The sequence below is a fragment of the Molothrus aeneus genome, unplaced genomic scaffold, assembly GCF_037042795.1.
Source record: "Molothrus aeneus isolate 106 unplaced genomic scaffold, BPBGC_Maene_1.0 scaffold_36, whole genome shotgun sequence".
NCBI lineage: Eukaryota > Metazoa > Chordata > Aves > Passeriformes > Icteridae > Molothrus > Molothrus aeneus.
This window is the reverse complement of record NW_027099027.1, coordinates 1,140,561-1,165,326: the sequence shown is the minus strand read 5'-3', so window position 1 is coordinate 1,165,326 and position 24,766 is coordinate 1,140,561. Positions and strand designations below refer to the sequence as shown.

Genomic DNA, 24,766 nt, shown 5'->3' with positions numbered 1-24,766 from the left:
ATCTCCATGGTCCAATAATTATTTTGTGTCTTGTTTAATATTCATATATACAGTACATAGGCTGTTGCTACGAATGCCTACAATCACAATTGGTTAATTTAAATTACACTCTCTGCCCTCCTGTCTCGGGAGGGTGACTTCCCTCAGGCAGCTGCAGTCCCTGTCAAGATGCAATAAAGGCAATGCCTGAACAAACGCTGTGTCTGTGAGTGTCCATGTTGGACTCAGGTGTCAGCTGTGGGGAATTCCTGACACAGGGGCACCACAGCAGCCCTTGGCCATGCAGAGGCTCCTTTCCTCCCCTGCAGCAGCTGCTCCTTTGGTGCTGTGATCCAGCCTCTGCTCTGCGCGATGCCAAATGCAAGAAAACCAGGAGTGCCACCACTCAGACTGTCACTTAGGTCCCTGCAGAGCTCAGGAGCCACCACGGCTGTGTAGGTGTGGAACCTGCAGTGGGCCATGACAGCAGGGACAGCAGGGACAGCAGGGACAGCAGGGACAGCAGGGACAGGGGGACACAGCACAGCAATCACAGCCCGGCTGCCCTGGGACAGGCCCGGCAGGCGGACAGGACACGGGGCAGGCAGGAGTCCCCATCCTCTCTGTGCCCGCCTGAGCACAGGGACATAAGGGACAGGGGCAATGGGGACACAGCCGGCCCCTCTCCTCTGGGAATATCCCACCTGCCCAGGGGCCCTGACAGAACGCAGGGGCTGAGGCTCTGCAAGGGGAACCCAAGGCTGAGCAGGAGGACCTCCAAGTTACATCTGCCCACATTCTGCATGCAAACTGCTGCGTGGAGGAGAAAACCAGAGGGGCCTTGCCACAGCAGATCCCATCTGAGGGAAGGTGTTCTCTATTCCTGCACACGGGTGCCCCATGCAACATGGAGCACATGAATGCACTTTGACACCAGATTCTCACCCCTGCTCGAGCGCTCTGGCACAGCAGGAGCGGCCATTCCCTAATAACACACGGGTTTGCAACTCTTGTGCAAAGCAACACAAATTGTCTCTCTCCTCCTGCAGACCATGGTGTCCAAATCAGTCCCTGCCCTGCTGGTGCTGCTGCTCTTCCACTTCCCACGGCCCGTGGTGATCAGTTGGGATGAGGATGCAGAGCTGGGCAAAGAGGGTCTGGAGCAGGCTACCCCAGAGCCACCCGAGCCTGCCTGGGGACCCCTGCTCTGGGCAGCCGTGCAGCAGGGGCCCTACTGGGCTGCTGCTGAGCTGCTCTTCCTGCCTTTCTTCCTCTGCCTCAGGTGCAGAAGGGCAGCCATGAAGCAGAGAGCAGCGGCCCGGAGAGCTGAAGAAGAGGCCAGAAGGCTCAGGATGGAAATGGAGCAGAGAAGGCTTCGGGTGTCTGTGGAACATTCCTGGGTTTCTGGGGAACATTCCCAGGTTTCTGGGGAACACTCCCGGGTGTCTGGGGAACACTCCCGGCTGTCTGGGGAACATTCCCGGGTGTCTGGGGAACACTCCCGGGTGTCTGGGGAACATTCCCTGGTGTCTGGGGAACATTCCTGGGTTTCTGGGGAACATTCCCGGGTGTCTGGGGAACATTCCCGGGTGTCTGGGGAACACTCCCAGGTGTCTGGGGAACATTCCCGGGTGTCTGGGGAACACTCCCGGGTGTCTGGGGAACACTCCCAGGTGTCTGGGGAACATTCCCGGGTGTCTGGGGAACACTCCCGGGTGTCTGGGGAACACTCCCGGGTGTCTGGGGCTCTCCTGGCCCCGTTCCCAGCCCAGGTTCCCGGGGTTCAGGAGCTGCCCTGGTGCCCGGGCCCCGCGACATCGCCTGGGTGCAGTTGGAGCCCGAGGTGCAGGCGGGCGCCGCCCGCGAGGCCCTGCAGGGCTTCAGCATCACCCAGAGCAGCGCCAGGAAGATCTCCTGCGCCAAAAAGGGACCCAGCTTCCCACCCAAATCCCCTCTCTCCATCCCAAATCCTTCTTTGTGCATTCCAAATCCTTCTTCTTTCACCCCAAATCCCCTTTCCCAGCCCCCAGGGATTTTGGGGCTCCTGAGGGGTTATTGGGGTTTTTCCCAGCATTGTACCCAGGGTCTCTCTGCAGACATTGCACCTGGAGCTGCCCCAAATAAACCCCAAATGACCCCAAATTTGGGGACTCGGGGTGGGGGGGGGGGTGTGATACTAAAATTCGGGGTTTGGAGATGTTTGACCCCAAACTTTGTGAATTGGGGGTTTGATCCCAAAATTTGGGGTTTAGGGGATTTTGACACCTCAGGGTTTGGGGATTTTTGACCCCAAACTTTGGGAATTGGGGATGTTTGAAACCCCTGGGTTTGGATTTGGGGGTTTTTGTTCCCAGGATTTGGGGTTTGGGAGCTTTTTTCCCCAGGATTTGGGGATCAGGGGGTTTGAGCCCCAAACTTTGGGATCAGGGCGGTTGGACACCCCAGATGTTTCAAACCCCAGGATTTGGGGATCAGGGGGTTTTTACCCCAAAGTTTGGGAACTGGGGGGATTGACCCCAGGATTTGGGGATTTAACCCCAAAGTTGGGGGGATCAGGGGGATTTGACACCCCAGAGTTTGGGATCGGGGGACCTTTGACCCTAAAGTTTGGGGATTGGGGGCTTTGACCCCAGACTTTGGGGATGAGGAGGGTTGGACACCCCAGATATTTCAAACCCCAGGAGTTGGGGAATGGGGGCTTAGACCCCAAACTTTGGGGCTTGGGGGTGTTTGACACCTCAGGATTTGGGATTTGGGGGTGTTTGACCCCAGACTTTGGGAACGGGGGGTGTTGGACACCCCAAATGTTTCAAACCCCAGGATTTGGGTTCAGGGGGATTTAACCCCAACATTTGCAAACTGGAGAGTTTTTGACACCCCAGGATCTGCGATTTGGGGGGGTTTAAGGCCTAAAATTTGGGGTTCGGGCTGGGGGGGGGAGGTTGAGATCGCAGAGTTTGGGTCTGGGGGTGTTTGCTCCCCCCCCAGTGTTTGAACCCCAGGATTTGGGGTCCGGGGGAGTTGACCCCAGGATTTGGAGTGTTTGACCCCAATGTTTGACCTCACCTCGGGTTTGGGGTCGGGGTTGAGATCAGGGACATTCCCTGGAGACAGCGGCGGGATCGGGATCGGGAACGGGATCGGGATCGGGAAGCGGAACAGGAACGGGGAGGGTCCCTGAGCCAAAGCCGGACCCCAACCCCAGGGAGAGGCCCCACCGCAGTCCCGGAATGGCCCCATCCCCACAATCCCGGAGCCCTCCCCAGGCCCAGCCCCTCCCCGGCCGCTGAACGGAGCCTCCCTCAATCCCAGCCCGCCCCGATCCGGACCGGAGCCATCCCCAGAGCCTCCCCCATTCCCGGCCCGAACCCTTCCATCCCTTTTTGGGGCGGCTCCTGCCGCTCCCCGCCCATTTCTGGGGGTTCCAAAGGGCCCCGCGGACCCTCCCCATTTTGGGGGTGTTGGGGGGGCCCCAGGGCCGCCCCGAGGGCCGAGGGGGGATCGAAAGCCCCAAACCCGAGGGGCTCCTGGGGGTGCCCAGTTCCTCCCGTCCCCAGCCCGAAGCAGATCGTGGCCAATCAGAGCGCGGGGCGCTGATGACGATCCTGTTGCCGGGCAGAAACTCGGCGCACTGGCCCCGCCCGGCGATTTCCAGCGAATCAGCGCCCGGCTCGGCTGTGACTCATCGGTTGCCGGGCAGAACCCAGCGCCTCTCACAGCGCTGGCCAATCAGAGACTGCGCGGGGCCATTCTCAGCCAATCAGAGCGTTTGTCGCTGATGACTCTCAGTGTCCAGGAGCGGAATTTGGGGCGGGGGGCGGTGACCCCGGCGATGGGGATGGGGCGTGCGGGGGCAGCTGGGGCCGCACTGGTGGCACTGGGGGCGCTGGGAGCCCCCCGGCCGCGGGGGGAGCGGGGGGCGCGGGGAGAAGGGGGGCGGGGGGGCCCCAAATTCAACCAAAGGGGGGTCGGGACCCCCAAAGGGAGCAGGAGGGGCCTGGAACTCCCAAAACCAAGCACGGGGGAGGGGATTGGGGACTGGGGGAACGATGGGGAAGGGGTGAGAGAGCAGGGGGAAGAGGGGGATGGGACCCCCAAATTGAGGTGGGAGGGAGCTGTGGACTGGGGGAAACACCCATCAAATCCCATTAAAACCCCATAAAAATCCCATTAAATTCAACTAAATTCCCATTAAACACCATTAAAATCCAATAAAATCCTATTAAATTCCATTAAAATCCCATAAAATTTCATTAAAATCCCATCAAATTCCATTAAAAGTCCATAAAATCCCATTAAGATCCCATTAAATCCCATTAAATTCCTATTAAATCCCAATAAATCCCATTAAAATTCTACTAAATTCCTATTAAAATCCATTTAAATCCCCTCCAATCCCATAAAATGATCCCAAACCCACACAGAACTGGCGCTGAATTACCCCACACACACACGGCCCTAAAAACCCAAAAATTTGAAAAATTACCCCAAATTATCCCAAATTTACCCTGAATAATCCCCCCCAAAAAACCCAAATAACCCCAAAGGCACACCAAGAACCCAAATGCCCCAAGTGACCCCAAATGCCCCAAATGACCCCAATCCCATAAATGACCCCAAATCCCATAAATGGGATTGGGAGAGGGGAGGAGATGGGAGGGAAAGGGGGAGTGGGACAAACTGGGCGAGGAAATCAAACTCTGCAGTCAGACAGAGCAGGGATTTGTGTATCCAGCGCTGGGAGCGAGGGGGATCTCTCTGGCAAAAACCCACTCGGTCTCCTTTAGCCTTCAGCTCCATTTAAAAGTCACAATTACAACACTTCATTAGCATACTCACATTTGCATAAAGCTGTGTCCCGGTTTTACAGCCGTGTGTGGCTTCAGCGCCTGCGTCCGTTCCTCCTGTGGCGGCCCTCAGTCTTCTGGTGCTCTTTTGATGAAGGCTTCTGTCGTCCTCCTCACGCTGGAACTTTTTACCTGGACCATCAGCCCATGCCTGGTGCTCCTTGTTCTTCAGTCTAACCTGGTCTGAGCTGATTTTGCCCTTTGCAAGCTCTGTTCAAACTTGCTCTCTCGCTCTCGGTGCGCTTGTTGTGTCGCTGGCTCTGCTCTCTCTCTTGCTCTGCTGCCTCGCTGGCTTTGCCTGCATGGGAAAAATGCATGTATTTTATGATTGGCTTTTCGCAAATATTAAAATGAATATTATATGTCTGGTGTTAGAAAGTAATGCTGTATTAATTCTCTTAAGTAGTGTGTTAAATATAGTTTTAGGTTATAAAAAATGTTAAAATAGAAACGATGCTATGTAGGATTCTTGTTTTAAAGAAAGGATTTGCAGTGAGATAGCAGCCACAGGACACCTAAATCTTTCAGAGAAAAAGAATTTATTGCCCTCTTATCAGAAGGAATGAACTTCTTCCCGCCTCGAAGGCGCTGTTAGGATTCGGAGGAAGAAGGTGGCACTGCCCAGACAGAATCCTGTGTTTGAATGGAATTTATGCATCATGGATGAAGTGTATGAATATGCAACAGGCTGTTGTTTTTAAGGGTTAATCCTTTGTTAACGGGTGTCCTTTTTCGGGCTCGTGGTGCCCAGAAAAAGGTACCCGGACCTCCATAACCCTTTCTCTCTATTGTCTCATATTGTCCTAATTCAAATTGTCCAATTTATTATTACCCTAATTGTACTGCTATTTTTATAACCATTTTATTACTATGGAACTTTTACAATTTCAAAATCAAGTGATTGGCGTGTTTCACACTGCACATCTCGCTCCAGGGCTGCTTGTGCTGAACCTTTCCTTGCACAGCCCTGAGGATTCCCCCAGCCCGGGCTCCCAGCAGCTCCAGGCCCGGCCAGGAGGAGCAGCAGGGCCAGGGCTGGCAGGGCGTCCCCCCAGATGTGGCCCCCGCAGGTGGCACAGCCGGACCCTTGGGAGGCTGCCTCAGGCTTTATTGTCCACCAGCATCCCAGGAGGGAGCAGAAAATCCTCCTGCAGACGCTGATTCCGGAGGCTCCCAGCGCTTCCTTGTCTCCAGGAGCTTCTGCCAAGCCCCAGTGAAACCTCGGTGCCACATTGTTCCACAGCCTCACAACGCTCTCCTGGTTCCCGTGAGGTCCCTCTGTGTCCCGCTGCAGCCTTGGCTCCATCAGGGTCTCCTGGCTCCATCAGGGTCTCCTGGCTTCCATCAGGGTCTCCTGGCTTCCATCAGGGTCTCCTGGCTCCATCAGGGTCTCCTGGTCTCCATCAGGGTCTCCTGGCTCCATGAGGCTCTCCTGGCTCCATCAGGGTCTCCTGGCTCCCATCAGGGTCTCCTGGCTCCCATCAGGGTCTCCTGGCTCCATCAGGCTCTCCTGGCTTCCATGATGCTCCACTCTGTCCCAAGGGGCATCCGCGGCTCAGCTTTGGAGCCCTGCAAGATCCAAAGGTTCCCCCCAAAAAACACCAGCCCAGGGCCCCCCAGGATATTTGGGCTGAGCTCCTGCTGCCCAGGCACCTGCATGGAACCCAAGTGACCGCTGGGACTCCATGGAATGTCCTGGAACAAACTGTCCCTGGTCAGACAGGGGTGCCATGGAACACAGGTGCCACTGGGACACGGACACTGCCCATGGAACCGAGTGTCCATGGGGACAGAGCCGAGCCTGATGGAACACTGGAGATCATTGTCACCCAATGGAATCCATGGAACCAGGTGTCCATGGTGACACTGGAGATCATTGTCACCCCATGGAATCCCATGGAACCAGGTGTCCATGGTGACACTGGAGAACATTGTCACCCAATGGAATCCATGGAACCAGGTGTCCATGGTGACACTGGAGAACATTGTCACCCCATGGAATCCCATGGAACCAGATGTCCATGGTGACACTGGAGAACATTGTCACCCCACGGAATCGCATGGAACCAGGTGTCCATGGTGACAGAGCCGGGCCCAATGGAACCTACTGGAACACAGGAGAACATTGTTACCTGTTGGAACCCGGGCTGCTGAGAATTTTGGACTTTCTGAGCTGACAGACACTGACCCCCAAGAGAACACTGCATTTGACCTGCGGCTGTGGAGAAGGCTTCCAAAATGGAATGATGGAACTGGGATTATGGGTGTGGAGTTTGAATAGAAGGGTGTAATATCACATGGTGGACAACTTGGAGTTTAAGGTTTTAGAATAAAGTAATATATATAAAGCAAGATGGAGGTTTTAGGGCGGAGGCTGATCCTTCTTCTTCTTCTTCTTTTTCTTCTTCTTCTTCTTCTTCTTCTTCTTCTTCTTCTTCTTCTTCTTCTTCTTCTTCTTCTTCTTCTTCTTCTTCTCCTTCTCCTTCTCCTTCTCCTTCTCCTCCTCCTTCTCCTCCTCCTCCTCCTCCTCTTCCTCCTCCTCCTCCTCCTCGGGTTTGGGTGGTATTGTGTAATTGGATAAAAAAGTCCCTTATGTTGGGCACGGGTGCTTGATTATTGGGTTAAAAGTAAAAATAATTTAGGTGTCATTTCTTAATTGGACAGTTTATCCTCAAAAGACCTTGCAGAGAGAGATGGGGCTCCATTTTTACCTTGTTAGTGAAGTGCTGCAGAACTCACAGCTTGTGAGACTGTTCTAGAGACAAGAGCTAATGAACACCTGAGTCCAAACAAGAAATGCTGTCTTGGGATTTCATCCCGACCTTGGCAGAAAAGAAGCAAAAGAATTGACTGTTACCCCACGGAATCTCATGGAACCAGGTGTCCACTGTTTCACGGTGCAGCCTCAGAGAGTGGTGAGACCATTGTGGCACCATGGAATATCCTGAAACCACGGCTCCCATGTGACAAACCTGGGCTTTATGAAACCAACGACACCGCTGGGATGCAATGGAATCTCAGGGGACCAAGGGTCAGCTGTCAACACATCAGCTTCTCAGGAAACCAAGGCAAACACTGTGACACAGAGAGGGGCCTCATGGGACCCAGGAGACCATGGTGACACCATGGTGGGATCTCATGGAACCAAGTGTGCATTGTTACAGGACCCAGGAGACCATGGTGACACCGTGGTGGGATCTCATGGAACCATGTGTGAATTGTTAAAGGACCCAGGAGACCATGGTGACACCGTGGTGGGATCTCATGGAACCAAGTGTGCATTGTTACAGGACCCAGGAGACCATGGTGACACCGTGGTGGGATCTCATGGAACCAAGTGTGAATTGCTACAGGACCCAGGAGACCATGGTGACACCGTGGTGGGATCTCATGGAACCAAGAGCCCAGAGTTTCACGGCTCAGCCTCATGGAGCGCTGGAGACCATGGTGTCCCAATGGGAACACATGGAACAAAGGCTCCTTAGTGACACAGCAGGGCCTCATGGAATGCAAGAGATCATCCTGATGGAATGGAAACTCATGGATTCAAGGGTCCACTCTTTTGCTGCGTGGCCTCATGGAATGCTGGAGACCATTGTGGCACCATGGAAACGAATGGCACAAAGGCTCCACTGTGACCCAGCAGGGCCTCATGGAACCAAGGACACCACTGTGATACAATGGAATCTCATGGAACCAAGGTCCAGTTGTGACAAAGCTGGGCCTCATGGAACCAAGGACACAGCCGTGATGCAATGGAATCTCATGGAACCAAGGACCAGTTGTGACAAAGCTGGGCCTCATGGAACCAAGGACAGTGCCGTGATGCAATGGAATCTCTAGGATCCAAGGATCAATTGTCAACACATCAGGTTCTCATGAAACCAAGCAGAACATTGTGACACAGGGGAATCTCATGGGAGCAAGGCTCTGCTTTGATCAAGTGGGGCCTCATGGGACACAGGTGCCACAGGGACATTGTCAGGCCTGGAAGGAGCAAGACACCACTGTGTCAGACCAAGGCCTCATGAGACCTAGGAGAGCCCTGGGACACAATGGAACCTGATGGAACCAAGGGCCCATTGTGACACGGCAGGGTCTCATGGAACCCCTGTGCCACTGAGACACTGCCAGGGCTCGTGCAAGCAAGGTTCCACTGTGACAAAGGCAGGCCTTGTGGCACCCAGGAGACCACTGTGGGACAATGGAATCTCATGGAAGCAAGGCCCCATTGTGACAAAGCGCGGCCTCATGGAAGCCCAGTGCCACTGGGACATCTCCAGCCTTGGAGGAAGCAAGTGTCCATTGTGACACAGCACAGCCTCAAATCACAGGAGAGCAGAGGGATGCCATGGAATCTTGGGGAACCAAGTGTCAATTCTAAACACAGCAAGGACTCATGGAACCCAGGAGACCATTGTGATGCTGCACTTTGTCACAACGGGGCCGTGCTTCTGTGAGGATCCATGGGCCCACAATGTTCTCCTGGGTTCCAGGAGGCCCCGCTGGGTCACAATGGCCCCTTGCTCCCACGAGCCACAGCACGGTCCCCGTTGCCCCTGGGTTCTGTGAGGCCCTGCTGCGTTCACAACTGACACTTGCTTCCATGAGATTCCATTGCGTCACAGTGGCCCCCATGTTTCCATGAGGTTCTGCTGGGTCACAGTGGACACTGGGTTCCACAAGAGCTGGCAATGTCCCAGTGGCACCTGTGTCCTGTGGGCCCCACTTTGCCAAAGCAGAGCCTTGGCTCCATGAGATTCCAGGCTGTCCCAATGCTCTGCTGAGTTCCACGAGGCTGTGCTGTGTCACAATGGACACTGAGTTCCACCTGCCCTGGCAATATCCAAGTGGCCCCTGGCTTCCATGAGGCCCCGTTGTGTTAGCAGGTGACACTTGGTTCCCCAGGATGTCATTGTCACGCCGCTCTCCTGGGCGCCCTGAGGCCTTGCTGTGTGTGAGACATGACCGCTACTTTTAAAATTTTAAGGTTGATTCAACCTTGAAAAAAATGACAACAAAGGACTGAAACAGGAGAAATCACAGCATTGGGAGCCCTTCCCCACCCCGTGGCTATCAGCCACATGGCTCCTTCACAAATTGGCTGCTCCTTCTTTTAGGCTTTTGGTGTTGCATCAGGTAATCCTAGCCCCACCCAAAGTCTGTCAGGTAACTCTTTGTGGCCGTCCATTGGTGGAGAATGCTTTCTTGCAACCTGACTGGAGAGCAGGTGTTGCCATGCCTGCCTTCCAGTGACAAACCTGCCCTCCCCAAATGCCCCAACCACCAAGGCCATTACAAGGGCACGGTAAAGAGGACTATGGGGGACAGATGACAATAACATCACTACACATCTTAACACACACATAGTATCTATCTCCTCACTGTGAGACGCAACTATGACATTACTCATCTGTAACACTGTGCAATAATGGAGCCTTATTCCTACCAGACCTGGCAATGTCCCAGTGGCACCTGTGTCCCATGAGGCCCCACTTGGTCAAAGCAGAGCCTTGGCTTAACAGCTGACCCTTGTTTCCTTGAGATTCCATTTGTGAAAAACACGTTCAATCTCCTGTGAAAATGTACAAAGTTTCATAAAGGACAATGGGAGACCAGGACCATGGAGCAAAGGTTATTACGGCTGGGTGCATCTTGGCACTCAGCCAGGAGCACCCTGTTACCTTTGGGGATCCCCTGAAATACCCTTCCCCTTACATCAGCCTGGTGCATATTCATAGACCCTCATGCATATCCATAAACTACTTTACATATTCCAGGAATGATTTTACATGGCCCCTCCCTGGGTCTGCCTTTTCAGAGCATGTGTGTTTCTTGGCTGTGGTTCTGGCTCCTTCTCTTTATCGCCTCCAGTTTTTGGGCCTTGGTGCACTCTGCCTTCAGATGGGGAGTGCTGATAGTTGGCAGGTCTGTACAGGTGTCCTCATCCTGTGTGCATTGGATGTTATCCCATCCAAGCAGGCAGTTTAACACAAGCACACTGCTATCATCTATTTCACTACCATGTCTAAGCTCAATTAACAACAGAAATAAAAACTACATCTTTAGAACAAAGTTATTTTAACACCACACATATAAAATCCATTTTAATATTTGCAAAAAGCCAATATTATGATATTTATCCATAACAGGGTGAAGGAGCCCTGGCCCAGGCTCTGGCCCTGGGGGACACGGGGACGCTGCCGGGGGGTCCCTGTCCCCCTGTGCCACCCCCAGGGCCCCGGCCCCCCGTCCCCGTGTCAGGCTCTGGGGTCGATCTCGTGGAACATCCTCTGGGGGAGGCTGCGGGGCCGGGGGCGGGGGGACCCGGGGGGACAGGGGACCCCGCTGTGCATGAGCAGGGTTGGACTGCCATGGGGGGAGCTGTGAGGGGGCCGGGGCAGAGTGACCTCCCCAGGGACCTCACACAGCCCCCGTGATGTCACACAGCCCCGGTGATGTTACACAGCCCCCCCGTGATGTAACACAGCCCCCGTGATATCACATTGCCCATCTGATGTCACACAGCCCCTGTGATGTCACACAGCCCCTGTGATGTCACACAGGACAGTAAACCCCATGGACTAACTTGCACTGCTTGATAATAAGGCCAGATAAGAGGCTTTATTAACACAGCCCCTGTGATGTCACACAACCACTCTGTTATGTCACACAACCTCCATATGATATCATTCAGTTGCTATGTGATGTCACACAGCAGATTTGTGATGTCACAGTCACCCTGTGATGTCACAGCCTTCTCTGTGACATCACACAGCTGCTCTGTGACTCTGTGTCACAACCCACATTGTGATGTCACAGAGCCGCCTTCTGTGATGTCACAGCTAGCTCTGTGATGTCACAACCCCCTCAGTGCTGTCACACAGCCCACTCTGTGCTGTCACACAGCCCCTTGCTGCCATCCCAGCTGCTCTGTGGCTCTGGGACACAGCCCCAGAGGTGCTGCTGTGACACAGCCCCCGCGGGGACATCCCACCGCCCCGGCCAGTGCTGAGCCCCTGTGAGCTCTGTCTGTGCCCTGCTCGTGTCCCTGAGGGGCCCTGACTTTCCAAGTCACTCAGTGGGCATGCACAACCCCAAATGCGTACCTTAAGTCTGTATAAATGTTGATTTCTCTTCCTTTTGCCCATTCTAAAGCACTTATTTCAGCCTTTTGGGCAGAGGTGTTTGTTGATAGTGGTCCAGACTCTATTACCTCTCTGCAAGTGGTGACAGCATGCCAAGCATGTCTTTTCCCACTGATGACATTAACTGCTCCCATCGGTGAGCCAGGTCTCGGCATTATCGAGGGGGTGTCCTTCAAATCCAACGGCTGCAGTAGGTGGCCTCAATAGTTTCCAGGCAATCATGGATCTCTGGATCTCTTGTGCTGGACAATGCTCTTTTCCTGACCCAGAGATAGGGCAACTGAGAGGCATTTTAAAAACTTTTATTCCATTTTCAGTCTCATGAGAAGGCTGAGACAATACAGATGTTATAATTCACGCCATCACAATCAGAAGCCAACTGTTTCCTAATTACAATACACTTTAGGCGTCTCTTGGCCCATCAGCTTTTTGCCACGCCATGCTGTAGATGCCTTACAGCCAATCATCTGAAACTACCCTCGTGGGTCCCACTACACTGCATCTTTCATAGTTCCATTTCTCCAAAGTATCTAGTCTTACTTGCAAGGCCATCTTTTAAAACTTTTATCCATTTCTCTCTCATCAATATCTGTCCTATTCCATGGCAATTCTAAGTCAGCATTTCTTGTCTCAAAGTTTGCACATGGATGCATACAGTGTGGGCCTTCTGTCAGGCCTTGAGAACTCTCTACACATCCATTGCCCACACATGGTCAGAGAGAAATCTGGGGAGAAATCCTGGAATTTTGGGAAAAATCCTGAAATTCTGGGAAAAAAAACCCAAATCTGGGATCATACTGGGAGTGACGGGGATTGTACTGAATTTGTAGTGATCATCATCCTGGGATCATACTGCCATGCCATGGCAGATGGTGATCACACTGATGGGGACTGGGATCATACTGGGATGGAGCAGGAGCCTGCGGGGGGGGGGGCAATTGCAACCATGTTATGGGCAAATGGGATATACTGGGAGTGACTGGGATTATGCTGAGGGTGACTGGGAGCAGCTGTGAGTAACTGGGATCATGCTAGGAGCAACTGGGAGGAACTGGGAGTGACTGGGTACATGCTGGGGGTGATTGGAAACAACTGGGCTTATACTGGGATGAACTGGGTTTATGCTGGAGCTGACTGGGATCATTCTGGCAGTGAGTGCCACTACACTGAGGCTGACTGGGAGTGCTTGGGAGCAAATGGGATCATACTGGAAGGAACTGGAAAGATGCAGGAGGGAACTGGGCTACACTGGGAAATACTGGGAGTGACTGGAACAAAAGTGAGGATGAAAGAAATCAATTGGAACCATGTGGAGCACAACTGGTTCATACTGGCAGGGACTGGGACCACACTGGGCTCATATTTGGATCATACTGGAAATGACTTGGCTCATATATGAAGCAACTGGGATTCTGCAGGGAGTGAGGGGAAGTGACCAGGATCATACTGGGAGTGCTGAGGAAACTGGAAGCACACGGGGGGACCAACTGGGCTCATACTGGGAGCAGCCACTGCCAGCCCTGGGACCCCCCAAAAACACCTCCCAGGATCCCCCCGAGGGCCATCTGCGGCTCAGCTTTGGAGCCCTGCCAGCTGCAAACATTCCCCCCCCCCCCCAAAAAACCCCAAACCCAGGCACGCCCCGGGATATTTGGGCTGCGCTCCCCCTGCCCAGGCACCTGCAAAATGGGGGGCGATGCTCCCCGGGGCTGCGGCGACTCCAGGGTTCCCTCTCCCCTTCTCCAGCTGCCTCCTGCAGTTGCTCGGCCTCTTCCTCCCTCCCTCCTCCTCCTCCTCCCCCACTCCCAAAGACTGAACCGTGAGGGGAAAGGGGGCAGGGAAAGGGGGGGAACCATGAGGGGAAAGGGGGCAGGGAAAGGGCGGGAACCGTGAGGAGAAAGGGGGCGGGGAAAGGGCGGGAACCGTGAGGGGAAAGGGGCGGGCTCAGGCCAAGGGCGGCAACTGTGAGGGGACACTCTGGGAGGCGGCACCCTGCAAACAGAACTGCAACGGACTGAACATGAACGGGAGAGAAAGCATTAAGTCTGAGAGTTTTATTTGCTATCAAATACATCCCACACACCCAGCCCCACACAATCCCCATCCCACCGCTCCCACGCTCCCATCCCATCCTATCGCTCCCAAATTGGGATCCCATTTCTCCGTATCTCCTTCCAACCCCATCTCACCATGGTTCCTGTGGAATGGAGTGAGTTTGGCATAGGATTGAGATTTTGAGGTGGGAACAAGCAGTCTGAGGTAGGATTGAGCCCTTTTGTGTTAAGATTGAGCTGTTTTCAGTGTGATTTGAGTGGTATTGAGGTGAAAGATCGATCCCTCTTCACTTTTGGCCTGCAAAGAGATGGAAAAGACAAGAAAATTAAGGCCAAACCAAAAGAATAAGAAGCCAGGTGTGTTCCCAACATGGATCACAGGGAATGTGAGTGACCAGGGCTGTGCCCAAAGTACCTCCTCCAGTGGGGGATGGAGCTGGAGCAGCGCACGAAGCTCTTCCCGCACTCGGGGCACTCGCAGGGCTTCCCTTAGTGGTGCCTCCGTTGGTGTTGGGTCAAGTGAGAGCTCCTGGAGAAGCTCTTCCCACACTGGGGACACTCGTAGGGCCTCTCCCCTGTGTGGATGCACCGGTGGGTGATGAGGGTGGCGTTGTGCTTGAATCCCTTCCTGCAGTCAGGGCATTGGAAGGGCCTCTCCTCTGTGTGAATCCGATAGTGCAGGAGGAGATGGGAGTTGAACCGAAATCTATTCCCACACTTGGAACACTCGTAAGGCCTCTCCCTAGTGTGGATCTTTTGGTGCCTGATCAGGGTGTCATGGTCCCTAAAGCTCTTCCCACACTCCCCACACGCGTAGGGTTGTTCCCCAGTGTGGATCCTCTGGTGATTGATCAGGTCAGAGCTCCCCTTGAAGCTCTTCCCACACTCCCCACAATTGTAGGGCCGTTCTCAGTGTGGATCCTCCGATGCTTGATCAGGTCAGAGCTCCACCTGAAGCTCTTCCCACACTCCCCACACTCATGGGGCCGTTCCCCAGTGTGGGTTCTCTGGTGGCTGATCAGGCTGGAGCTCTGCCTGAAGCTCTGTCCACACTCCCAACACTCGTAGGGCCGTTCCCCAGTGTGGGTGAAAGAGAGCAACTGGAACCATGTGGAGCAAAACTGGTTCAGACTGGCAGGGACTGGGAGCACACTGGGCTCATCTCTGGATCATACTGGGAGGGACTGGACTAATACTGGGAGGATCTGAGAGGGACTGGGAGCACACCCTGCACATCATCCCCCAGACTGGGCCTGACTGGGAGCAACTGGGAGCATGCTGGCAGCAAATGGCATCATACTGGGACTGACTGGGCTGCTCTAGAAAGCAACTGGAACCATACTGGAGGCAGCTGGGACCATACTGGGAGACTTTGGAAGCAACTGGGATTATACTGGGAGCACACTGGGAGGGCTGGCATGTGACTGGGATCAAACTGGAGCTTACTGGGATCATATTGGGGTTGAAAAGGAGCGACTGGGATCACACTTTGGGCTACTGGGAGCAACTGAGGGAAACTGGGATGATGCTGCAAGCAAACTGGAGGAACTGGGAAGGACTGGATGCCTGCTGTAGGCAACTGGGATCTACTGGGCATGACTGGGGGATCATACCGGGATAACTGACAGCTCACTGGGGCCACTGGAAAACGTGGGCACCCTGTTACCTTTGGGGATCCCCCTGAAATACCCTTCCCCTTACATCAGCCTGGTGCATATTCATAGACCCTCATGCATATCCATAAACTACTTTACATATTCCCAGAATGATTTTACATGGCCCCTCCCTGGGTCTGCCTTTTCAGAGCATGTGTGTTTCTTGGCTGTGGTTCTGGCTCCTTCTCTTTATCGCCTCCAGTTTTTGGGCCTTGGTGCACTCTGTCTTCAGACGGGGAGTGCTGATAGTTGGCAGATCTGTACAGGTGTCCTCATCCTGGGTGCATTGGATGTTATCCCATCCAAGCAGGCAGTTTAACACAAGCAGCTATTTCACTGAGCTTAATTAACAACAGAAATAAAAACTATATCTTTAGAACAAAATTAACATCACACATATAAAATCCATTTTAATATTTGCAAAAAGCCAATATTATGATATTTATCCATAACAGGGTGAAGGAGCCCTGGCCCAGGCTCTGGCCCTGGGGGACACGGGGACGCTGCCGGGGGGTCCCTGTCCCCCTGTGCCACCCCCAGGGCCCCGGCCCCCCGTCCCCGTGTCAGGCTCTGGGGTCGATCTCGTGGAACATCCTCTGGGGGAGGCTGCGGGGCCGGGGCCGGGGGGACCCGGGGGGACAGGGGACCCCGCTGTGCACGAGCAGGGTTGGACTGCTCTGGGGGGAGCTGTGAGGGGGCCGGGGCAGAGTGACCTCACATTGCCCCCATGATGTCACACACCCCCTGTGATGTCACACAGCCACCTGTGATGTCACACAGCCCCTGTGATGTCACTCAGCCACTGTGATGTCACACAGCACCCGTGATGTCCCAGAGCCGCCTTCTGTGATGTCACAGCTAGCTCTGTGATGTCACAACCCCCTCAGTGCTGTCACACAGCCCACTCTGTGCTGTCACACAGCCCCTTGCTGCCATCCCAGCTGCTCTGTGGCTCTGGGACACAGCCCCAGAGGTGCTGCTGTGACACAGCCCCCGCGGGGACATCCCACAGCCCCGGCCAGTGCTGAGCCCCTGGGAGCTCTGTCTGTGCCCTGCTCGTGTCCCTGAGGGGCCCTGGCAGTGCCCCAGCCCTGCTGGGCTGTGCACAGGAGCTGCTCCTGGCCAGAGCTGTCTCTCTGCAGCTCTGCTGCCCTTGCCAGGAGCTGCCTCTGGGCCAGGAGCCCGGCCCAGCTCAGCAGCACAGACACAGCACAAGGACTTTAATCGCCCTCTGGGCCTTTGCTGCTCTTTGCATCACACCCAGTCCCTCAGAGTGGGCTCAAAGACTTCTCAAGAGCTCACAGTGAGATTGAAATACTGAAGTTTCTTGTACTTTAAAGAGATCCCTGTGAGGGACAGCACTGACAAAGTGTCCCCGGGTTCCAGGGAGAGCAGAACACTGGAGGCACTGATGGCAGCTGGGGACAAACAAGGCAAAGGTGTCTCTGGTGCTGACCTGGATTTGTTTCAGGAATGTAAAGGGCCAAGGCCTGAGCCCCAGGGCCTGGCCAGGCAGATCCTGTCCCACCCTCCTGGCTCAGGGCTCTTCCCGGGATGGGCACTGGCATGTGGGGATGGGCAATGCCAAGGGCAGGAGCGTGGGGCGGCCCCTGCCAGGCTGCTGAGCAAGGACAAGGAGGCAATGAGGCCCCAGGCCTGCAAGGGTCACTTGTCCCCTCCTGGCTCAGGCCCAGGGCCAGCAGCCATGGCCAAAGTGCTGCCCAAGTTGGCTCTGTCAGGGCTGTCTTGCAGCTGCTGCCCATCCCTGTGCCCTGTGCAGCCCAGGCTGTCCCACGGTGTCCCTGCCCTGGCCTCTGTCCCTGCAGGCTCTCGGCATCCCCCGGCTGCCCCACCTGGCTGGGCCCTTCCTTTGCTGACAGCTCTGCCTCCTGCCTGCCCCTGCCTGCCCACACAAAGCCTGGGGCTGCTCCAGGCTCCTGCTGGGGACGTGCTGCACCGCAGCCCTGCCCTGACAGGGAAATTCCTTTCTCCTGGTGCCACTCTGGGCCTCCCCAGCTGCCCTTGGCATTAATTCTTTCTCTCTCTGCCTGTTTTCCACTATGTCAAAAGGATCCACCGTCCCTGAAATAGCTCTTTAAACACTCTCATGGCTCTGCTCCACTGTCCTCAGTCTCCACCCCACCGAGCACAGAGCTCCTTTGTCCCTATACAGTGCTCATGGGCCCAAGGCCTCCAAACCCCTCCTTGGGACATCTCTGGGCCCTCTCCAAGGTGTTTCCAAATGAAAACATTCAGCTCAGAGTCTAAAGAAATCACCAGAGGACAGGGCCAGCCTGACCTGTCTGTCCTGGCTACTTTTGACTGGGAGCAATCCTTGGATATACAGAATTTGGGAGGCCAAATTCTAATTTTGGCCATGGTCCCTGGACAAGAAGGCTGGTTCTTTTCCATAGGAATGAAGGAACTGAGCCCCAGTGTTTCAGGGACAGATGAGAGGTGGCCACCAGAGGCCAAGGCCAGCCAGAGCTGGCAGGTTTTGTTTTGTGAGATACCCTTGCATAGAGGGAATTATTTTAGGGAGAGTACCCGTTTTGGCAATGGGCATCTGAAAAGTCAGACAGCTCTTTTCCATAGCAAGGAAAGCACAGAGCCCCAGTGCTCCAGGAGCTGATGAGAGGCAGCCCTTGACACCCCAAGATCAGCCAGAGCTGTCAGGTGGCCCCTGGGAGGCCAAACCATCCAGAGCTGTTCCATGTTCCCTGGGTTCCATGGGGCCCCACAGTGTCCCAATGGTCCCTTGCTTCCATGGGGCCCTGAGGTGTCATAATGCCCCCTTGGTGACACGAGGCCCTGAAGGTTGGAATGGTCTCCATGGTTCCATCAGGCCCCACAGAGCCACAATGGTCTCTGGGTCCATGGAGCCCCTCTGTGTCACCATGGCCCCTTGGTTCCCTGGGCTCCAGTGGTGCCACAATGATCCCCTTGGTTCCATGGGCTCCAGTGGTGCCACAATGATCCCCTTGGTTCCCTGGGCTCCAGTGGGGCCACAATGATCCCCTTGGCTCCATGGGCTCCAGTGGTGCCACAATGATCCCCTTGGTTCCATGAGGTTCCCACAGTGTCCCAGGGATCTCCATGGGAAGGAAAGAACCCAGCCCCACTGTTGCAGGCGCAGCCACCACAGGCCAAGGCCAGTCAGCCTTGACGGTACTGGCAGATTTTGCCTGGGAGCAACCCTTGGATATTGAGAATTTCAGAGGTGGAATCCCAATTTCAGACATGGACACTGGAGGAGAAGGATGGTTCTTTTCCATAGGAAGGAAAGCACAGAACACCGGTGGTGTTTCAGGGGCAGATGAAAGGCGGCCATCAGAGGCCAAGGCCAGCCAGACCTCTCTGTCCTGGCAGCTTTTGTCTGAAAGCAACCCTTGGATATTGGGAATTTGGGAGGTGGAACCCCAATTTCGGCCGTTTCTGCATGGATAAGAAGGACAGTTCTTTTCCATAGGAAGGAAAGCACCCAGCCCCAGTGTTTGGACAGCAGGGGAGAGGCACCCCCAGGAGCCCAAGGGCAGCCAGACCTGTCTGTCCTGGCAGCTTTCACCTGGGAGCAATCCTTGGATGTACGGAGTTTTGGAGGGGGAATCCCAGTTTTGGCCATGGTCAAGATGGGTGTTTTTGCCCATAGGAAAGTAAAGCACAAAGTCCAAGTGTTTAGGAAGAAGATGAGAGGTGGCCACCCTCAGGCCAAGCCAGCCAGCCCTGTCTCTCCGGGCACCTTTTGTCTAGGGGCTTTCCTTGGACATTGGGAATTTTGGAGGTGGAATCTCAGTTTTGGCTGTGGGTGCCTGGACAGGAAGAAGAGTTCTTTTCATAAGGAAGGAAAGCACCCAGCCTCAGTGTTTCAGAGGCAGATGAGGGCCAGCCCTCAGGAAGCCAAGGCCAGCCAGACTTGTCACTCCTGGCAGCTTTTGTCTGGGAGCTATCCTTGGATATAAGGAATTCCAGAGGCAGTTGCCCAGTTTTGGCCATGAGTGCCTGGTTGAGATGGAGGGTTTTTTCCCACAAGAAATAAAAGTGATAGTGGAGCCCTGGAAAATGTTAAAAATCGTCTTTGAAAATATTGGGCTTTGTGTTTTCTCAGGTCACTGCACCTGCCTAAGCAGTATGATAAAATATATAATTGTTAGATGTGGTGATTGTTTAGTAATTAAATATAATTATTATATAACCATAAGAAGAATCGTGAGAAACTATGTTGGAAATTTAAAGGGGGCTATGTTTAGCTGAAATCTGTGCATACAATAGAAGAATATAAGTTTGATAATTACATGAAAGTTATGTAATGATAGAGGATAAAACACGTTCACCTCGAATGTATGGTCGGAATCAGATTTGGGTGGAAACTACCCCGATTCCCAGAGCTCTTGAATAAAAAGCACCGCATATAATCGCTTCTGTGATTATGTGTTTCTGAACGCTAACATTTTGGCGACCCCGGATGGGACCCTGCGGGTGCTGCTGAGCGAGTTTCGCAACTCGACCGCGCTCCAGCCGGCACCGAGGGATTCTCGGGGAGCTCGATCGGCCGCGACCGCTTCTGCCGCTCGCCACGTCCCCGGGAGAAAGGTAAGGTGCTTTTTACTTTGGTTTGGGTGCCTGCCAATGAGACGCAGCGAAAGCTACGCTTGGTTGGGCTAAAGGAATCGCTGCTGGTACAAGCCCAGGCACCATTCCATAAGACAATCGCGAAAGCATTGCGGGTTCGGCAATTTGTGGTATATTTGGAATGGAGAAACTTAAAGGGATTTTGGGTGGCAACACCTCTATCCCGCAAAGTTCTCCTTTGGGGTGCTTATTAGCACATTGGAAACAGGGGAATTTTGGGGAAGAATTACGTAAAGCTAAGTTGATTGATTATTGTAATACATGGTGGCCAGGATATGCCTTGGAGAATGGTGAAAAATGGCCAAAATACGGTACTCTGCAATGTAACACTATTTCGCAGTTAATGTCGTTTTGTAAACAAGAAGGAAAATGGGATGAGGTTCCGTATGTTGATTTGTTTTTCTATTTACGGGGAAAGCCAGAATGGCAGGATGAATGTGGATTAATGATGGTTAAAACAACTGCAAGCAATAAGTGTGGGGTTTGTGAGGAACGTTGTTTAGAAAATTTGGCGTTGAAAGAAAGCCTGAGTAGGGAAAATTATACAGATATTGATTTACAGGTAGCTCCAATAGGAACAAGAGAACCTAACCCTACTCCACCTGTTCCATCTGTCCCTATCCCACTGCCTGCTCCTACCCCACCTAGTCCTGAACCTGTCTCGTCTAGTACACCCTTCCCTCTTTATTCTCCTCTCCCATCGTCACCTGATCCCTCTTCCTCGGAAGATGAGCAAAACCTAACTGTGGTTAGAAGGAGAGAGAGAGAATCAACGATGGGGTAGCCCACAGAACCAGGAGTCGGTCTAACCTTGCCCCAGTTATGGATAGAAAAGACATAGGCAGACAAAAACGGACTGTAATTGCCCCCTTGCGACAAAGTGTAGGAGTGGAAGGGCCAGTATTTGTAAAAGTGCCTTTCTCTCCTGCAAATTTAGTTATTTGGAAACAATCAGCCAGAATTTATAGAGAAAATCCTGATAAAATGGCATGAGTATTAAAAATGGTTATAAAACCTCAAAATCCTGACTGGGATGACATACAATAATATGTATATTAATATATTATATATATATTTATATATATATACTTTTATATAGTATATTAATATATCTAATATATGAATATTAGATACTTTGATGGATTCTACTGAGAAAGAGATGGTACTTAAGGCAGACAAAGAAAGGGTAAGAGAGAACATCAGAAACAGACTCGTAACAGGGAATTTAGATGAGAATTTCCCAATTGAGGATCCATCCAAATTGGGACCCTAATTTATTTTGCAATGTGGGGAGACTACGGAAATATCAAGAGTGGATCCAAATAGGAGTTCAGAATGCTGTGCCCAAAACTATAAATGGGTCTTAACTATATGAAGTTCAGCAGGAAGAGACAATGTCCAGACTTGAACAACCAGTTTCACCAGGGCAATCAGTGCCAGCAGGTTACCAAGGGGATGGTTTTGGGGGAGTATACCGGCTGACTAGACACAGAGCAAGTAGAACAAGTTAAGGAACCTGTTATAAATAAACAATTAGGACATAAAGAGGTCAAATTTCTAATAGATACAGGAGCTACTTACTCAGTATTGAATGATTTGCAAGGACAAATTGGGGACAAGGAAACAACAATAGTCGGCGCTACAGGGAAAGAGGAAAAATGGCCATTCTTGCAACCCCAAGATTTGTGTTTTGGGAACAAAGTTATAACACACGAATTCCTATACGTACCTGAGTGTCCAATTCCGCTTTTAGAGAGAGATTTGCTAGCGAAACTTGATGCGGTAATAACCTTTGAAAATGGGGAGCTTATAATGAAAATATCTGAATCAAAGATGGGACAGATTTTAATGATCAAAGAAAAACCTGTTCCCTCTCTCCCTAGGGAGGTAGGAGATGCAGTGATTCCCTCTGTATGGGAGACAGATATACCAGGGAAACCTAAATTGGCACAACCAGTGCATGTAGAGTTAAAAGAAGGGGCAAGGGCTGTACAAGTCAAACACTATTCCATAAAACCAGAAGCACAGCAAGGAATAGTAAAGATTTTTGAGAAATTCTTGAAATACCGAATTTTAGAAGAATGTGAATCAGAATTTAATACACCAATATTTCCAATAAAGAAGCCAAATGGTGAATATAGATTAGTGCAGGATTTGAGAGCAATAAATAAAATCACAAAGGACATTTATCCAGTGGTAACAAATCCTTACACATTGCTAACATCCGTAAGGATGTAAGGAGATATATCCGTAAGGAGATATATAAGTGGTTTAGTGTAATTGATTTAAAAGATGCCTTTTTCTGCATCCCCCCTTGACAAAGAAAGTAGGAAACTGTTTGCCTGTGAGTGGAAAACCCAGAGAACGGGAGAAAGACCCAGCTCACCTGGACACGATATAAGAACTCGCCGACCCTATTTGGAAACCAACTGGCAAAGGAGCTGGAGATTTGGACCGAGAATGGGCAAGTACCAAGAGACCAATACCTGCTGTTGCAGTATGTTGATGATATACTAATAGCTACAGAAGAAAAGCAACCTGTATAAAGGTAACCACTGACATTTTAAATTCACTGGGAATGGGAGGTTATAAAGTACCCAGAGGAAAGGCACAAATTGCCCAACAGACTGTGATCTACCTGGGATGTGAAATTTCACAAGGGCAACGAAAACTAGGCACTAACCGTATCCAAGCTATTTGTGCTATTCCAGAGCCCCAGAATCTACATGAGCTGCGAGTCTTCCTCGGGATGGCAGGATGGTGTCGCCTGTGGATCATGGACTATGGACGGATTGCGAAACCCCTGTGTGAAGCTCAGAAGATGCAGCCATTCACCTGGGACAAGCCGCAGAAAGAAGCCTTCCTAAAATTAAAGGAAGCACTGACAACTGCTCCAGCATTAGGGTTACCTGATCTGTCTAAAGATTTTCAGCTGTTTGTCCATGAAAGGCTGCACCTAGCACTCGGAGTCCTGACCCAAGGTCTGGGAAGCTGGAAAAGGCCGGTGGGCTACTTTTCCAAACAACTTGACAGCATAAGTGCCGGGTGGCCTCCATGTCTGCGGGCAGTCGCAGCCACTGTGATGCTGATACAAGAAGCCAGGAAGCTCACTATGGGAAGGCACATAGATGTCAATGTACCACACATGGTAACCACTGTCTTAGAGCAGAAGGGGGGCATTGGCTATCCCCAAGCAGGATGATGAAATTCCAGGTAGTCCTGACTGAGCAGGATGATGTCACATTAAAAACAACTAACCTTTTGAATCCAGCTTTGTTCCCAGGTACCACAAGTGAAGAAGGCCCATTAGAGCATGACTGTGTGGAGGTAATAGAGTACACCTACTCAGCAAGAGAAGACCTGAAAGACGTCCCACTAGAGCAGCCAGAGTGGGAGCTGTTTACAGATGGGAGCAGCTTCGTGGAAAACGGAACCAGATACGCTGGGTATGCGGTAACAACAGTCAGTACAGCAGTGGAGGCAAAGGCATTACCACCAAATACATCTGCCCAGAAGGCAGAACTGGTTGCTTTAACCAGGGCACTAGAATTAAGTGAAGGGAAAAAGGTAAATATCTGGACTGACTCAAAATATGCTTTTGGAGTGGTGCATGTACACGGAGCACTATGGAAAGAAAGGGGACTATTGTCCTTCTCAGGGTATGCACATTAAACATCAGGATGCAGTCCTGCAATTGATAAAAGCAGTACAAAAACCTGAACAAGTGGCAATCATACACTGCAAAGCACAGCAATCAGGAAACTCCAAAATCTGTGAGGGAAATCAAAAGGCAGACTGGACAGCCCGACAGGTTGCTCGAGAGGTGCAAACAACAATGGCACTGATACCTTTAAAGCTTAATGTATCCCAATTCAATTTGCCTCCAGAACCAAAATATTCAGTAGAAGATGAGAGACTGGCACGCTTGCTAAATGCACAAAAGAATTCAGAGGGATGGTATGTGACTGCACAAGGACAGATAGTGGTACCCCCTTCATAATGAGAGAAGTTCTACAAATTAAACATAACAAATGTCACTGGAGAGCAGAGGCATTGGTAAAATTGCTAAAGCAGAGTTTAATTTCGGTATGGATGTTAACAATGGCAAAATCAGTAATGTCAAAGTGTGATATCTGCTTGAAAAACAACCCAGTGGCTAGACGACAAGCACAGCTAGGAAGAATTCGGATAGGAATAGAGCCAGGAGACTATGGGCAGGTAGATTTTGTAGACTTGCCAAGAACTCGAGGATACAAATACCTGTTAGTGGGGGTTGACACATTCTCTGGGTGGCCAGAAGCCCTTCCCTGTCGCACCAACCAAGCAAAGGAAACAGTAAAGTGGTTACTACAGGAGATTATTCCCAGGTTCGGGGTACCCCTAGGGTATCATCAGATAGGGGGCCCCATTTCATAGCTACAGTAGTAAGAGAGGTAAGTAGATTGCTGGGGATA

General features: G+C 52.2%; 1 protein-coding gene and 1 pseudogene across 1 annotated transcript in view; one reads left to right on the top strand and one right to left on the bottom strand.

Annotated features, from left to right (window-relative positions):
- LOC136570728 (uncharacterized) overlaps window positions 1-24,766 on the top strand; it is a 2,607,743-nt pseudogene that overhangs the window by 1,464,183 nt on the left and 1,118,794 nt on the right.
- LOC136570729 (uncharacterized) overlaps window positions 1-24,766 on the bottom strand; it is a 2,347,277-nt gene that overhangs the window by 1,315,962 nt on the left and 1,006,549 nt on the right. Inside the window, 2 exon segments of the mRNA XM_066571173.1 lie at window positions 14,477-14,890; window positions 14,980-15,117. Coding sequence (XP_066427270.1) covers window positions 14,477-14,890; window positions 14,980-15,117 — 552 coding nt within the window.